The sequence below is a fragment of the Drosophila takahashii genome, chromosome 3R, assembly GCF_030179915.1.
Source record: "Drosophila takahashii strain IR98-3 E-12201 chromosome 3R, DtakHiC1v2, whole genome shotgun sequence".
NCBI lineage: Eukaryota > Metazoa > Arthropoda > Insecta > Diptera > Drosophilidae > Drosophila > Drosophila takahashii.
Window position 1 is genome coordinate 222297 of NC_091681.1, and position 17863 is coordinate 240159.

Consider the following 17863-nt stretch of genomic DNA (forward strand, 5'->3'; position numbering starts at 1 on the left):
TACGGGTACAAACCTCTACGACGACCCTGGACAAGGAAGTAGAGGACCTAACAAACATTCTAAACAATGCATTTAAGGAAACCTGCAAGATTTCATACTCTAAGAAACAACACCCTTTATGGTGGACCAAAGAGCTTTGCACTCTGAGAAAGATGGCAAGAAAAGCCTATAACTCTAGCTATGCTACCAAGGAATGGGAGCCATACAAAGAAGCATAAAAAGCATACAAAAAAGCGATATACGCAGCCAAGAAAGACTCTTGGAGGACTTACTGCGAATCGCTAGAAGGTATAAAAGACTCGGCTAGACTAAGCAAGGTCCTTGCTAAAGGGTATAACATCCCAACTCTATTACACAAACAAGACGGATCAGCGACTACAACAGTGGAAGAATCCCTAGAGACACTAGTGGATACACACTTTCCAGGCAACCTTCGAGAAAAGCCAGCACCTACTGAAGGTCAGAGGGCTCATCAACACTTCACACACAAGGGATATCATAACCATTGAAAGAATCAACTGGGCGATAAACTCTTTTGATAAATATAAGAGTCCGGGGCCAGACGGCATTTTCCCGGCAATGCTTCAAGCAACACAGGTCAGCATCAGTAGGTGGCTTGCATCAGACTAACACACATACCGCTTCTATGGAATGAAGCCAAAGTTGTATTTATACCAAAACCAGGAAGAAGAGGTCATATCCTAGCAAAGGATTACAGGCCGATTAGCCTTACCTCCTCCCTAATGAAAACGCTGGAACGAATGATCAATATTCATATCCGAAAAAACACCGAGAAGCAGCATCTATCGGACGCTCAGCATGCGTACCGAAAGGGCAGATCGACAGAAACGACACTACACGAAGTAGTCTGCCACATAGAAAAATCGCTACATTTTAACCAATATACAATGGCCACCTTCTTAGATATAGAAGGCGCGTTCAATAATGTAAACGCCGAATCCATACTGAGCTCCCTCAACTCGATCGGCATTAAAGGAGACATCAGAGCCTGGATCGGAGTTATGCTCACGAGCAGGACGATAACAGCCGAACTGAGTGGCATTTACCTCACACGCTTTGTGAAGAGAGGCACACCTCAGGGCGGGGTTCTATAGCCACTGCTCTGGCTCATCAACATGAACGACATATTGAGAGAACTCAATAGCGGAGGAGTAAAAGTTGTAGCCTACGCAGACGACGTAGTGTTGCTAGTATCAGGACCATTCCCAGATGTCATTAGTAACATAATGACGGGGGCCCTTACCCGACTCAATGAATGGGCAAAAACCTGCGGACTAGGTATAAATCCGAATAAAATCGAGCTGATGCTCTTCACGCGAAGAACAAAGATCCCAACATACAGCAAACCAAAGGGTAAGTATCTAGGAGTGATACTAGACCCGAAGCTCTCGTGGAATCTAAACATCACGGAACGAGTAAGAAAGGCCAACATAGCATTCTACTCGTGCAGGAAAACGATTGGCAAAAACTGGGGTATACACCCTAAGATAATATTATGGCTTTACACAGCAGTGGTAAGGCCAATCCTCACATACGGGGCACTAGTCTGGTGGCCAGCCCTGACAAGAGCATACAATATTACCAAGCTGACAAGAATACAGAGATCAGCTTGCGCAGGAGCTACAGGGGCATTAAGATCATGTGAAATGTTCTAGAGATTAGACTTAGAGATGAGAATTAGGAGATGGAGCTGAGACAATGTCGATTCTTTTATTCGATTACCTAAACCCATCAAACAAAATGCTATTGCGCCGAACGCCGAACGCCGCCGCCGCCGCCGCGCCGATATTTTGGTGATTCGGCGGCGGCACCTTAAAAAATACAAAAATCGGAGGCGGCGGCGGCGTGGCTCGGCGGCGTTAATGTCTAGTTAAACCCCAAACCGATTCCGCTACCATCGAGGAAGGGCCGCGAACACCCAGCCAGGGTGCTCTGGCTCCGATGGGAACGGAAGAGGCTGCTAAGACCAGCACCCCACTAGACACCGAGAACAACTACCCACACAACAGCGGAACCCAGCCGGGTACCAGCAAGGCAGCCACTGTTACGCATCAGCAGCGCAAGGCCAAGGTCAGCCGGGCTCGCTTTATTCTCGGCAAGATAGCCAAGAATGAGGCAGAGGGCAAGACTGACCAGCGCGATGCGGAGGACAAGACTCGATGCCTTGCGGAGATCGCAGACTTCGAGGAATATATGAGGACGCGCCCGGAGGCCACTGAAACCAACACAAAGAGGGACCGCTCGCACGAGGCAAGCGTGAGCGCACCCAAACGGGCAAAAGACGCTCAGGGGAGGCCAAGACCGACCTCCTTTGTGAAGAAGGCCAAGAAATTCAGCGACGTAGCCAGAGACAGCCTCGCGATGGCACTGGTGGACGACCTGCACGACGACGGACGCTTGCTGTCGGAGAAGTGGGAGGAGATCGAGGTCAAGGTGGCCGTGCCAGATGGTCCGATCCCCTGATTCGACTCGTCGGACATGGTCAGGGGGCACCGAGTGATCAAGTGCGATGACTCGTTCTCAAGGACCTTCCTGGCGGAATGCATAGCCAAGATTGGAGATGCATGGGACGGCCTTAAATTTAGGCTCGTCCACGCCAGGGAGATTCCAAGGAGGCCGCGGGCTTGCATTTGGTTGCCAAAGGAGCAGACTGACCAAGGAAAGGTGCTGTCGCTGCTGAGGGCTCAGAACCCAGAAGTGCACACAGAGGGCGATACTTAAAGTAGAGAAGGAGATGAAGACAAGCCAGCCGTTCCTCTTTCTTATCAACCAGCGCTGCCTGCCGCAGCTTGAGAAGGCCGACTACACCATCCGGTACGGCCTAAGGAAGGCCAAGATCAAGGTCTTCCTGGCAGAGCCGGATGATGTTCTCGAGGAGGTCGATGCAACCAACAAGCTGTTAGATGACCTGGTCATCGACGACAAGACCCCAGACGTAACACCCAACACCAATGCCTAAAGTCGTGCAGATTAACCTGAAGCGCAGCACGCATGCTTCAGCCAATCTTGCAGTTCTTTTCAGTGAGAGGAACATTGACATAGGCATCGTTCAAGAACCATGGACTCGAGACAGACAAATCTCAGGTCTAGCACAACAAGGATATACACTCTTTTATAATAACTCGACAGGTAGGCCGAGAGCAGGTATTATTATAAAGAATAACTATAACGCACTTCTATGCCCCAATCTTAGCACACCGGATCTAGCAGTTTCCAGATTCGTGGCGGCGAATGGGATATCGATGGTGATAGCCTCATCCTACATGGCCCATGATGAACCGGCTCCACCTGAGCCAGTCATCAAGCTGCTGCAACGGGCGGAAGATACTAAGACGACCCTGGTGCTCGAATGCGACACTAACGCGAGGCACACACTATGGGGAAGCTCGGAAACCAACGAAAGGGGTGAGTCTCTTTTTGATAATATTATCTGCCGCAACATCACCATATGTAATGGAGGTAACACACCCACCTTTATATTCCCAAGCACAATGGAATTTCAGGGATGGGAAGAGGTGTTAGACCTCACTTTACAGACAGAATTTAGTAGATATAAAATTGAAAAGTGGATAGTGTCGAAACAAAATTCCTTTTCAGATCACAGGTACATTTTCTTCGAAACTTCGATTCCGATTAGCAAACCGAAACTGAAACGTAACCCCCGTAGAACAAACTGGGACAAATTCGGTAAGATTGTCTACTCGAAAGTTAGCAACAGAAGAATACGGGTACAAACCTCTACGACGACCCTGGACAAGGAAGTAGAGGACCTAACAAACATTCTAAACAATGCATTTAAGGAAACCTGCAAGATTTCATACTCTAAGAAACAACACCCTTTATGGTGGACCAAAGAGCTTTGCACTCTGAGAAAGATGGCAAGAAAAGCCTATAACTCTAGCTATGCTACCAAGGAATGGGAGCCATACAAAGAAGCATAAAAAGCATACAAAAAAGCGATATACGCAGCCAAGAAAGACTCTTGGAGGACTTACTGCGAATCGCTAGAAGGTATAAAAGACTCGGCTAGACTAAGCAAGGTCCTTGCTAAAGGGTATAACATCCCAACTCTATTACACAAACAAGACGGATCAGCGACTACAACAGTGGAAGAATCCCTAGAGACACTAGTGGATACACACTTTCCAGGCAACCTTCGAGAAAAGCCAGCACCTACTGAAGGTCAGAGGGCTCATCAACACTTCACACACAAGGGATATCATAACCATTGAAAGAATCAACTGGGCGATAAACTCTTTTGATAAATATAAGAGTCCGGGGCCAGACGGCATTTTCCCGGCAATGCTTCAAGCAACACAGGTCAGCATCAGTAGGTGGCTTGCATCAGACTAACACACATACCGCTTCTATGGAATGAAGCCAAAGTTGTATTTATACCAAAACCAGGAAGAAGAGGTCATATCCTAGCAAAGGATTACAGGCCGATTAGCCTTACCTCCTCCCTAATGAAAACGCTGGAACGAATGATCAATATTCATATCCGGGAAAACACCGAGAAGCAGCATCTATCGGACGCTCAGCATGCGTACCGAAAGGGCAGATCGACAGAAACGACACTACACGAAGTAGTCTGCCACATAGAAAAATCGCTACATTTTAACCAATATACAATGGCCACCTTCTTAGATATAGAAGGCGCGTTCAATAATGTAAACGCCGAATCCATACTGAGCTCCCTCAACTCGATCGGCATTAAAGGAGACATCAGAGCCTGGATCGGAGTTATGCTCACGAGCAGGACGATAACAGCCGAACTGAGTGGCATTTACCTCACACGCTTTGTGAAGAGAGGCACACCTCAGGGCGGGGTTCTATAGCCACTGCTCTGGCTCATCAACATGAACGACATATTGAGAGAACTCAATAGCGGAGGAGTAAAAGTTGTAGCCTACGCAGACGACGTAGTGTTGCTAGTATCAGGACCATTCCCAGATGTCATTAGTAACATAATGACGGGGGCCCTTACCCGACTCAATGAATGGGCAAAAACCTGCGGACTAGGTATAAATCCGAATAAAATCGAGCTGATGCTCTTCACGCGAAGAACAAAGATCCCAACATACAGCAAACCAAAGGGTAAGTATCTAGGAGTGATACTAGACCCGAAGCTCTCGTGGAATCTGAACATCACGGAACGAGTAAGAAAGGCCAACATAGCATTCTACTCGTGCAGGAAAACGATTGGCAAAAACTGGGGTATACACCCTAAGATAATATTATGGCTTTACACAGCAGTGGTAAGGCCAATCCTCACATACGGGGCACTAGTCTGGTGGCCAGCCCTGACAAGAGCATACAATATTACCAAGCTGACAAGAATACAGAGATCAGCTTGCGCAGGAGCTACAGGGGCATTAAGATCATGCCCGGCTGCCGCGTTGAACACTATTCTGGATATAATGCCGATAGAACTTTTCATAAAGGATACTGCAGCGCAGAGTGCGGCCAGACTGAAGGCAAGTAAATGATGGAAAGGCTACCACACAGGGCACTGCCGTATCTTAGAGGACAGCAACTATCTGGCAAAGAACAAAACAGATTATATAACAGCGGAGATAAGATTTGGAAACGGATTTACGACTACCTTTTCAACGAGGGAAGACTGGGAGAATGACAGAGTAACCGGACAAGATGAGGTATCACTCTACACTGACGGCTCCAAGATGGACTGTGGTGTAGGGGCTGGAATTTTCGCTGAAAGCTGGGGGATAGAATCGAAATTTCACCTCCCAGAATCAGCGACAGTTTTTCAGGCTGATGTACTTGCTATTTTAGAAGCAGCCAAGCTTTCGATTCAGCAATGCCTCAGGAATTCCAAGGTACGGATATACTCTCGCAGCAGCAAGAACCAACTCGACACTAGTAGCCGATTGCAAGTCGGCTCTTAACATACTACCAACCATGTACAGATAACATGGGTGCCAGGGCACAATGATATACCAGGAAACGAAAAGGCGGATGAACTTGCACGAATGGGGTCGGCAGACGACTCCTATACAACTAGTCTACCTGAATCCCTTAATACAGTCCAAGCAAGGATTCGCAAACACTACAAAACACAAACTAGAAAAAGTTGGTCAGAAAAGCCGGGTCTCAGGAGATCAAAGCTCTGCTGGCCAACCATCGATAGCAAGAGAACTCGAGGGCTAATAACCAAAAGCAAAAGGGATATTAGAAGGATCACGGCACTTATCACAGGCCATTGGGCTATTGGCACGCAAGCCATGAAGATGGGGCTTCCGTACAGGAGTCACCTGAGCACATGATGTGTCATTGCCCAGCACTAAACCATATCAGGGTGAGATACTTCGGGGCGTATCAGCTGGAATCATTGGGAGAAATAGGAAAGCAGAGGATAACTGCAATCCTAGGTTTTCTAAATGACGCAGGCTGGTACTGAAGAGAACGCGGAGACAACAATTTACGAGGGTGTGGATCAAAACGGAGCTCAGCTCTACTTGGAGGTCCTCGGAGAGAACCTCACCACTTCTACCTACCTACCTTTTTTTATCCAAAACGGGATTGAAATGTTTAATCTCGAAATAAATTAAATCAAGAATTAAAAATTTGAATTTTGCACGCCGTTTTTTTTTTTAAATGTATAGGCTTTGATCTAAGGATGCTGAACAACGTATATAGAACAAGAGAGGAATTAGAAGAAGAAGATACACAGTACGGACGTGCGAAAAGTGGCTCCTGAATTCTTTTCAAAACATAACACTCCTGGTCCGCCAAAGCCCTGCTGGACGTACCTAAACACTGTCACTTGGTAGGGGCTACATCGGCACCGTGAAATCTCTGGCCAAACACCTCCGGATCTGGCTAAAATCACTTGGTATCGCCCCTCCCAAACCGACCTGGAAACGCGGCTTTTCACTCAAACGGACCATTTTTGTTGGTGGAAACCGACGGCAAAGGAGGAAAACCAAAATAAAAAACACTCAGAAGACCGGCAATGATTAGGCGCAAACAAAACTAGTGACGGAACACAACAGCTGAGAAGCAATCACAGTGAGTCGGATCCAAAGCTCTTGCTTATCGAACGCCCACCAGAATAATAGCTAAGTCTAATCTACGGTCCCAGCTTTAGCCAACAGGTGGCGTTTAGAAAAGTTTAGGAAAAAAATTTTAAAGCATCGTTTTAGGCGTACTGTTAAATCTCTGCTCAAAACTAAATAAAAATGTTAGGACTCGCCAGGACCCCTACCAAGTCTCAGGGTAACGGTCAGGCCGGGACATTCAATGCGACACCTGCTAGCGTCTCAAAACGGAGTCGATCAGACACTCCCCCGCAAAATAATTTCACACCAACAAACACTGGCAACCTGGTAGATCTTAAAGATCTGAAATCCATGCTGGAGGGTATGTTCGACTCAAAGCTCAAAGAACTAGCTACAAAATCGGACGTTAACTCGATTGCCACAAAAATGGATACGATTCAGCAAAATGTAGAATGTCTCTCAACAAAGGTCGATTCGCTAACAGAGGAAAACAAAATATTGCAGGCAGAGATTATCAAAATCAAAAGCGACAACGAAAACAAACATGCAAGACTTCTACAACTAGAAGACGCAAATAAAAGAAAAAATATAATTATCCGAGGTCTAAAATCCGAAAAAAATCCATTTAATGCTGTATCTGACCTAATAAAAAGGAAATTGTTGATAAAGGACCGTATGGAGATTGACTCGGTAAAGAAGCTGCACGACGCCGACGGAAAAATGGCTGTTCTGGTTGAACTTAACACAGCAAGCGCAGTACAGACCATCCTTAAGCATACCAAAAACCTGAAAGGAACGCGAGTCTCAATCGAACAGGATCTAAACATCGAAAGAAGAGTTAAAAAACGCGTGATGCTAGGCCTCCGCCGGGACATTCTGGAAAGCCACAAAAACTTTAAGGTCACTGTTAGAAATGATCGCATGGTTATAGAAGGTAGATGGTTCTACTGGAATAAAGACGGCACGCTGATGTGTGGAGAAGAGTTAGCACAAAATGTCCTGGAGAACATATATGGTACCTCATTTAAAATAGCCCTAGACTACGAAGTTATATTGAGCAAGCTAAATTCAAAAAACTAAATGTCCCCAATGTAGTACCGTCCCTTAATATTAAAATTGTATCGTATAATATAGCTGGCTTAGCAAATAAGACATTATTTAAACAATTCTTTAATTTTGTAACACAATTCGATATTTTTCTACTATTTGAAACTTTTCTGACCAACGACGAAACGAGTTTTGCAAATTACTTTCCTGATCACTTGCTGCACTGGATACCAGCAGTGAGAGTAGCAGCCCGTGGACGGGCCAGCGGAGGAAGTGTTTACGGAATCAGAAAGCAGCTGGTGAACGAAGGACACATTACCTTTACGAGCAAGGAAAACGCAGAAGTCATCGAAATAAACACGAAAGACGAAAAAACTACATATACTCCCAGTATACATTAACTGCAATAACTGGCAAGCAGATTTTGAAAAGGTGTACGATTTCGGACTGACAGCAGGTTGCAATAACCTAATGATTATTGGGGATATAAATGCTCGAATAGGAAAAGCACAAGCCACATCAGAACCCACAAATATAGACCTTAGGACCAGTAGCACGATTCGTAAATCTAAGGACGAAATCTCAGACAGCAAAGGCGCAAAAATTGTTGAGATGTGCGAATCACTGGGACTGACGGTAATGAACGGCAGGACAATCGGTGACCAAGAAGGAGAATATACCTTTATAAGGGGCGAAGCAAGGTCGACTATTGACTACTGTCTCATACAAGGAAAGTGGCACGACGTGGTGAAAGATTTGGGGGTAGGTGCTCAACTTCTTTCTGATCATATGCCCATCGAAGTCCTTTTAAAACTCATTCTACATGAACAAGTCGATAGTACCCAGCCAAAACTCAACCGAAGGTTAAAGTGGAAGGACAACCACCTCCTAAGTTACACAGATGCATTAGTATCAGGAGTCCAACAAATAGAAGATCTGAGTGGGTCTACACTGCTAGCCAAACTGCTAAACTTAATCGTAGATGCCTCCAAGCCCATGCAGCAGTCACTAAACTTTAGCAGAAAGCAACCGTGGTTCGACGTACAATGCGAAAGGGCCAGGAAACACTCTTTTGATTGCCTTAAACAGCTAAGGCGAAACGAAATAATGGGACACATCTACAAAACGGCAGTAACAAATTACAAACGTCTATGCAAAGACAAAGAAAAACAGTTCTGGGTAAATATGGAACGCCAACTGCAAGAAGTTCGCGACAGCAAACAGTTCTGGGAAATCGTTAATAAATTAAACGGGAACAAACAGAAAAAACCCATAAAAGTAAGGGCAACAGATTTGGCTGATTATTTTAGTGGCCTACTCTCCCAAATTCAAAATGAATCAGAAATCAGCTACGCTAAGCCTCTGCTTTCCTCAGATCATATGGACTCCCCTTTCAGCCTTGCAGAAATAGAAAGCGCTGTCCTAGCACTAAAGCTAAACAAAGCTCCTGGTGAAGACCGAATAACTGCAGAATTTTTCAAAAACGCGCCGCTTTGCTTTATACAGCGACTTACCGATGCCTACAACGAATTTTACAGCCATGGAATTTTCCCGGATTGCTTCAAAAAAAGTCTGATCAGCCCAATTTTTAAAAAAGGTGTGGAGAGTGATCCCAGCAATTACCGAGGCATATCTGCTCAAAACACAGTCGCTAAGATTTTTGCAGGAGCACTGTTAAAACGTATGACGACATGGGTAAACCGAGAAAACATTCTTAGTGAATTTCAAACAGGTTTTCGAAAGGGTTTCTCTACAGTTGACAGTGTTTTCGTTCTGACATCAATCGCCCAAACCTTTCTGCAACAAAAAAAGAAGCTGTACATTTTCTTTGTAGATTTTAAAGCCGCCTTTGATACAGTGAACCGAAATAGCCTACTGTATAAACTTAGCCAACTCGGACTCTCAACAAAAGCGATACTAGCACTGTCCAGTATCTATGAGGATAACAAAGCAAGTGTGTGGGACGGATCAGAGCTCTCAAAATGGTTCGATACCAACAGTGGAGTTAAGCAAGGCTGCATTCTCAGCCCTCTCCTCTTCTCTCTCTTCGTGGACGATGTTGTGGATTTCTTACCAGGTGGAGTGACTGTGAATGGAACCCATGTAAAGACCCTTATGTATGCCGATGACATGTGCCTACTGGCTGATAGCCCTGAAACGTTAAGGGACATGATTGCTAGCATATCCGAGTACTGTAAAGTATGGAACCTCACCATAAATACAAGCAAATCAAAGATTATGGTAGTTAAGGGTACAGGTGGCCGTCACGCTAGGAACGAAGAATGGCAACTGAACGGAGTCCAGCTGGAACGTGTAAAAACATTCAAATACCTCGGTGTAACGCTTACCACAAATATTAGTTTTTATACCCACATAAAAGATAAGCTCAAGGATGCAAAAATAGCTATGAACGCCACCTGGAAAAACTTTTTAGGCAGAAAAAACGTTAAAATGAGTGCCAAGTACAGCCTTTTTCAGGCGACAGTGAAAACCATTATGTGCTACGCAGCGGAGGTGTGGGGAAATCATAGATATGAAGACGCGGAACGAGTACTAACTTTTTTTGTAAAAAAGATATTTCGACTGCCACAAAATACTCCCGACTATGCAATCTTTATTGAAACAGGACTGCCTAGTATATTCTCCTACACACTTCAGCAGCACTTTAACTACATCGATAAGGTTATGCATATGCCAAATAATAGACTACCAAAAATAATTGCTAAATCTCTCTGTGAAAGAAAAGAACTTCTATTCTCTAGGTGGACGGATATTGCAACCGAATGCGGTTGCCCCCTTGATCTCGAGGATGCAAGTTCGTGGAGCAGGACACATGCCGAAATAATTTCCAAATACCACAACATAGAAAGAGAAACATTTATAACTAAGGCCAAAAACAGCGCGTCCAGGAGTGTGTATAGAAATCTTGAGCATAATTTATATGAAAAAAACTACTTCCACGATCAACATAAAGGAGAACTCATAAAACATATCTTCCAAGCTAGAACCGAGACTTTACCTCTAAATGGCAGGCCTTACAGCAGCAACACATCACTGGAATGCAGCCTCTGCAACATGCGAGAAATCGAGGATGTTCAACACTTCATTGCAGTCTGCCCTATTCTGAGAGAGATTCGTTTTACATGTTTTACGAAAACCACCCTTTGCGAATCCGATCTCCACAGTCTTCTAAATGGGGAAAACTGGGAGAATCTGGCATTCTTCATTACAAAAGCCAGTAATTACAGGAAAAAAATTATTTTAGAACAATTTTAGAACCTAATTTAACTAAATTAATCCGACTGACGGCATAAAAGCCATTGTCGTTGTAACCAATTTTTGTTTGTTTATCTGTTTTGATGTAACCTTAAATATGTACAGCCAGCTATAAATAAGCAACAAAGAAAAACAAAACACAAACAATAAACAACCTACTACTACTACTACTACTACTACTAGAACAAGAGAGAGTGCTATAGTCGGGTTGGTGTCCCGAGATGGATATATATACTTTTGATAACGAATAACTGTTTAATGAATGGTCCGATTTGAAAAATGTCTTCTACATTTCGATAGGTATAAATATACACAACAAAATTGCATTTATACTTCTCGGAAATCTTTAAAGATGTGGGCGCTGGACCCATTTTAAAATCGTTGGTGGGCGATTGTGGGCGTTAGAGGGGGCGTGGCGTTCGGCTAAAATAAACTTGCGCTGCGTAGGAAGCCAAAGAATATGTGTGGGAAATCTCAACCTTCTAGCTTTTGTAGTTTCTGAGATCTAAGCGTTCATACAGACGGACAGACGGACATGGCTAGATCGACTCGGCTAGTGCCCCTGATCAAGAATATACTCTGCAGGAAACGGAATCAGTTTTGGACTATTAATATACTAGTTGGGTCAAGGAGGTTAACTAGTTAAAGTTATGTCCATTTCCTTGTAACGAAGTGGTCCATTTTTCATATGCTTGTCGTCGGAAACAACTAGTCTATTTGCTACTAGTTTTGCACTAGTTACTGTTAACCAATTTATGGTTACAGCTGTTAAAATACACTAAAAAAAATATTTTCACGAAAAAACTAAAAATTAATCTCTAAACCATCAAGTGATTGAATTTCACTAGTACTTGACGATGCCTAACTTGACGCTCTCCTAATTTAGTATCCAATCAATAGGCGAGGTCCTTAAGGGAATTCTGATAATTATTATGTAATCAAATACAGGATAATTAAATGCAATTAAAACAATCTTACTCTTTTTGAGGCAAGTCGCCCTCTCTAGGACTTGAACCCGGGACCTTTGGATTTGTAGACACACTAACTGATTGAGCCATACACGCATCACATTTTGTAATGCCCCAACAAGGTTTATGAATTTTAGTGTGACATTTTTCAAAAACAGTAATTTTTCACAAATATATTGCCTCGGACAGATTAAACAAAGTTTAAAATAAAACTAAAGCATCACCTACCAAACAAAAAGCAACAAAAAATGTACAGAGACCGGGGATTGAACCGAGGACCTTAAGTGTTTGATTTGTTTAGTGGTAAATTTCCCAAGACATTTACACCCTAGGCTATATTTTTGGATCATATGTGTTTAATTTGCAACTAGTTAAATTCCAGTTGCCTTTTAACTAGACCCTAACATGTATTTGTTCTACCAGTTAAATATTTTTAAAGTTTTTTTTGTCAGAAAGGTACTAGTCCGAGACAAGTTTCTTTTTACTAGTTTTGTATTAATCATTTTTTCGACTAGCACAAATTTTCTAGACCCTGTGTAGTCCAAATGCATTCAGACAAATTCCGGTTGCTTTATATTAGTTGTATAACTAGTTGTTTTTCAGACTAGTTCGCATTTTTCCTGCAGGGTACAACTAATATAAAGCAACCGGAATTTGTCTGAATGCATTTGGACTACACAGGGTCTAGAAAATTTGTGCTAGTCGAAAAAAAGATTAATACAAAACTAGTAAAAAAGAAACTTGTCTCGGACTAGTACCTTTCTGACAAAAAAAACTTAAAAATATTTAACTGGTAGAACAAATACATGTTAGGGTCTAGTTAAAAGGCAACTGGAATTTAACTAGTTGCAAATTAAACACATATGATCCAAAAATATAGCCTAGAGTGTAAATGTCTTGGGAAATTTAGCACTAAACAAATCAAACACTCGAGGCCCTCGGTTCAATCCCCAGTCTCTGTACATTTTTTTTTGTTTTTTGTTTGCTAGGTGATGCTTTAGTTTTATTTTAAACTTTGTTTAATCTGTCCAAGGCAATATGTATGTGAAAAATCACTGTTTATGAATTATGTCACACTAAAATTCATAAACCTTGTTAGGGCATTACAAAATGTGATGCGTTTATGGCTCAATCAGTTAGTGTGTCTACAAATCCAAAGGTCCCGGGTTCCAGTCCTAGAGAGGGCGACTTGCCTCAAAAAAAGTAAGTTTGTTTTAATTCCATTTAATTATCATTTACTGTATTTGATTACATAATAATTATCAGAAATTCTCTAAGGACCGCGCCTATTAATTGGATACTAAATTAGGATACTCAAGTTAGGCATTGTCAAGTACTAGTGAAATCCAATCACTTGATGGTTTAGAGATTAATTTTTGGTTTTTTGTGAAAATATTTTTTTTAGTGTAGTTTAACAGCTGTAACTATAAATTGGTTAACAGTCACTAGTGCAAAACTAGTAGCAAATGGACTAGTTGTTTCCGACGACAAGCATATGAAAAATGGACCACTATATATAATAATGTTTAGAACGCGTACCTAAAACTTGAAACGGCTAAGATATATTTAGGGTGTTCAATTGCGTTGCAAACTTTGTAAAGTGTTAAAGTGTATATCAATTCCAACAACAATTTCTATACAAAATAGTTTTAAAGGCCTACTTTTGAAAACTATTTTGTAGGGGAGTGTAGGGTAATTTGACGAGTAGGGTAATGTGACGAACTCGTCGAATCTCATATATGACGTCACGACAAAAATTCCAAATAAATGTAGTCGTCTCCCCTTATCGTGTCGACAATGTATTTACAGTAATATTAATAAGAAGTCCCGTTATTTGTTCGTGAGGTAATTTTCGCTAAAAATGTGGTGCGCAAACTAGCAAACCCATTCAATTTACTTGTGTTTCAGCAGTGCCAGAGCAAAGATGAGTGGAAAATAAAATCAGGCAAATATATGCACGTATACATGAGATCTTTATCAACAGTTTTAGGTACCTCGCTTTTTTTTCTTTTGCGCCGTTTGAGAGTGACACCGTTTTTGCTCCAAGTCTACCTTGTAGGGTATCGTGACGAACTTTTTGTAGGGTATTGTGACGAACTTTTTTTATTCAAGAATTTTAACTGTTATCGTTGTTTATTTGTAAAAAAAATATAATAATACCAGATAACATTTACTGCTGCAGTTTTGTTGTTGTTTTTAATAGTGACGTCAGTTTAATTTAATTTTAAAAAAATTTGCACTTTGACCATTTTTTTTTTTGTAAGTTTGGGTATTATCTTATTACTTCTTTCTTTTCCGTATCGAAAATAACCTTTCCGTAAATAATATATAAAAAAATGTATTTTTTTGTTTGTAAAAAGGATGGTTTACACCAAACGCTGTGGGATTTGGCTACGTTGAAATTCCGAATCCAAATTTTTTTAGAAATATGCTCAGTAAATGTAGGTAACTTTCTGCTTTTACACTTTTAAAAAATATTGATTTTTGGAGAAGTTACATTAAAGAACAAATCGTTCGTCACATTACCCTACAACTTTTGAAAGTGCAAAAAAAGAAGGGTTCACGCCAAACGCTTTGGGATTTAGCTGCATTGGAATTTCGAATTTCGAATTTTTCAGGGATCTGCTCAGTAGATGTAAGCAACTTTCTGCGTTTACACTTTTGCAAAATATTGATTTTTAGAAAAGTTACATTCAAAAAACGAATCGTTCGTCACCTTACCCTACACTCCCCTATAGAAATTGTTGTTGGAACTGCCTTACACTTTTACACTTTACAACGTTTGCAACGCAATTGAACACCCTAACTGCATTATATATAAATGTTTGCACCAAATTTTAAATCGCTATAATATCCAAACGCGAGCTAAGCCAGAAGAACGCTGTATGTGGTTTAACTCGTTTTGATGAGTACTTATAGGTTTTGAAAAAATACTACTTGTTATCAGTTTTTTAAAAAAAATTTTCCGAAGAAAAGTATTGTTATTATTTCTGTGACACCGACGGTTTTTTTGTTGGTTTCCAAATCAACCGCCATCAAAACCGCCGACGGTTTCTCAATTTTTTTACGAAAACAAAGAATTTTATATTCTTACCTGGGAAGTACTCAAAATGACTTTAGATTGTTTTTTTTCGGTTCCAGTGAATATCATTAATGAATTTAAGTTCGGGGAAAATGATATTACGGAGTCGTAGCCATGAGTACATAAAATATTCCTTGAACGATGTTCCAGTAAGTGAATGCCTTTTTGGTCAATTGCTAGCCACAGCATTCGGGGCCAGTTTGTTGTAAAGCTTTGCTGTAATTTTAAAATAAGAATAGTTTTAAGCTGTCCATAATTAAAAAATAATTATACCCGTTACTCGAAGATTACAAAGTACACTTCACTTATTAAAATAAAAGTGTAAAAAAGGTTGAAGAACGAGTTTTTGACCCTAAAAAAATATATATTCTTGAGCAGGTGTGGATCTTCCCAGGTCCGTCGGTCTATCCATGCTAGCGCCTTGATTATCGAAACTTTAAGGGGCGTAGGGTCTTTGGCATCAAAGAATTAACTAGCTCTGCGATTTTTTCAACAAATACTGGTTAGATGTATTTAACTCAAAACTTTTGTGTATTTTTAAGTGTCATTTGAATAACATCCATTTATTATTATAGCCGATAATATTCGGAATACTTAAAAAAATACTTTTGGCGGGGTTCACTGTATCCCAGCCATAAAATATCGGATTCTCACTTTGTATTTACATTTCGTTTAAGAATTATTCCTAAACATATATTAGCTAAATTGGCTGGACGCTTCTTAAGATCACTATGGACGGCAGTCCATGTAGTGACGAAGCGCACCAGGAGAGTGTGCAAAGGCGACTACTATTATATAGCCGCAAAATTGAAAATCTGCTGTGATAGTCCGATCGTAATGAGTAATACACCAATCGAAAGGTATTGCAAAAACCTAAAGGATTGCATACCAAGACTTTAAGAAAATCAATTGGCTTGGGAGAGAGAGTAGTGAAAGTGAAAAAGTGAAAATTTCGAATTTTGGAGCTGTTGGGGCCGGTGGCCCCTCGCAATGTTTTAGTTGTATTCCTTTTGAAAATACCCGTCGAATGAGGGGTCATATGTCAAAATCCGACGCTCCGTTAAAAAGTTATAGCCAAAATAAGATTTTCTTCTTCTTCCCAAAATGAAAATTTAATTCTGTTTGTCAGTTTGTCCACATGTTTTTTAAGTTTTGAAAATTTGATATGACGTTCATCACATCGATATAAAAAACTTTTGTTCTACCACTTTTGGAAAAACTAGCTAGTTTAGCGGGAAAACAGCTATAAATAGCTAAAATTCGGAAAGCCGTAACTTCTATACTACTAAAGCAACAGACTTGTGCTGCATCTCGTTTGAAAGGTATTTTTAAATGCTATATACGCCTTCTATATGCAATTTGTGTAAATGTAATAGTTAAAAAGATATGAACAAAATAAAGTTTGTTTAAACTTTTTTTTTTAGCTTTTTTTTAATTTTCTCAAAAACGGCTCTAACGATTTTCCTTACAACTTTAAACTGTTTAGCCCTTGAGATTCCTTAAATTTTAGTATATATCATGTTTATGTAAAAAATCGCGTTTAAAAGTTATTCAGAAACGAAAATAGCCACTTTTGCCAGCTCAGAACAACTAACGCTTCCTGAGTGATTAATTTTGTGCGTGGGTATCCAAACTGTATTTTAGGCTCATAGAATCATTTCAATTGTTTTAAGGAGTTCCAAATAGGAAACTTTTGTTTTACGACTTTTGGAAAAACCCGCTGCTTTAGCGGAAAAAAAGCTAGAAATAGCTAAATTTCGTTAGTTTGTAAGTTCTACACTACTGAAGCTACAGACATGTGCTATACCTCGTTTAAAAGGTATTTTGAAATACTTAAACGGTTTTTAACTTAATTTGTTTAAATACAATGGTTTACAAATTATGATTGACCAATTTAAATTTAAATGTATATACCAGCTCCTATGAGAGCAAATATAAAATTTACAATGAATTTCTTATATTTGTTTGAATATTCCTATGGGAGCCTTAAGATATAGTGGTCCGATCCGACATATGTACTACCTGCTATAGAAAGAAGACTTTCGGGAAAGTTTCATCGCGATAGCTTTAAAACTGAGAGACTAGTTGGCATAGAAACGGACAGACGGACATGGCTAGATATACTCGGCTATTGGTGCTGATCAAGAATATATATACTTCACGTGGTCGGAAACGTCTCCTTTACTGCGTTGCAAACATCTGACTGAAATTATAATACCCTCTGCAAGGGTATTAAAAATGTGTTCTTTTTAGAGGTATTACTTTACTTGCCGATTCCGAATCTTCTGATTCAGATATCGTTTATTATCCCGACGTGATATCTATTGTTTATGAACACCTATAAGGCTTTATTCAGTCTGGTGCCCGCCTTTTTCAAGATTTTGAAAAGGTATGTATTTTCAAATATGTGGCTCTTAATGGCAACCTCGGAAAAAAATAAATATCCA

At 40.9% G+C, this 17863-nt stretch overlaps 1 protein-coding gene across 7 annotated transcripts in view; it reads right to left on the reverse strand.

Moving 5' to 3' along the window:
• Positions 1 to 17863, reverse strand: part of Myo81F (Myosin 81F) — a 1428838-nt gene that overhangs the window by 92112 nt on the left and 1318863 nt on the right. For all 7 annotated transcript variants that reach the window (XR_011419017.1, XM_070216714.1, XM_070216710.1 and 4 more), the window contains one exon: positions 15429 to 15632. Coding sequence is in view for 6 of the 7 variants with exons in the window: in XM_070216714.1 (XP_070072815.1) it covers positions 15429 to 15632 (204 nt within the window). In the remaining variant the exon portion in view is untranslated. The remainder of the gene's footprint in view (positions 1 to 15428; positions 15633 to 17863) is intronic.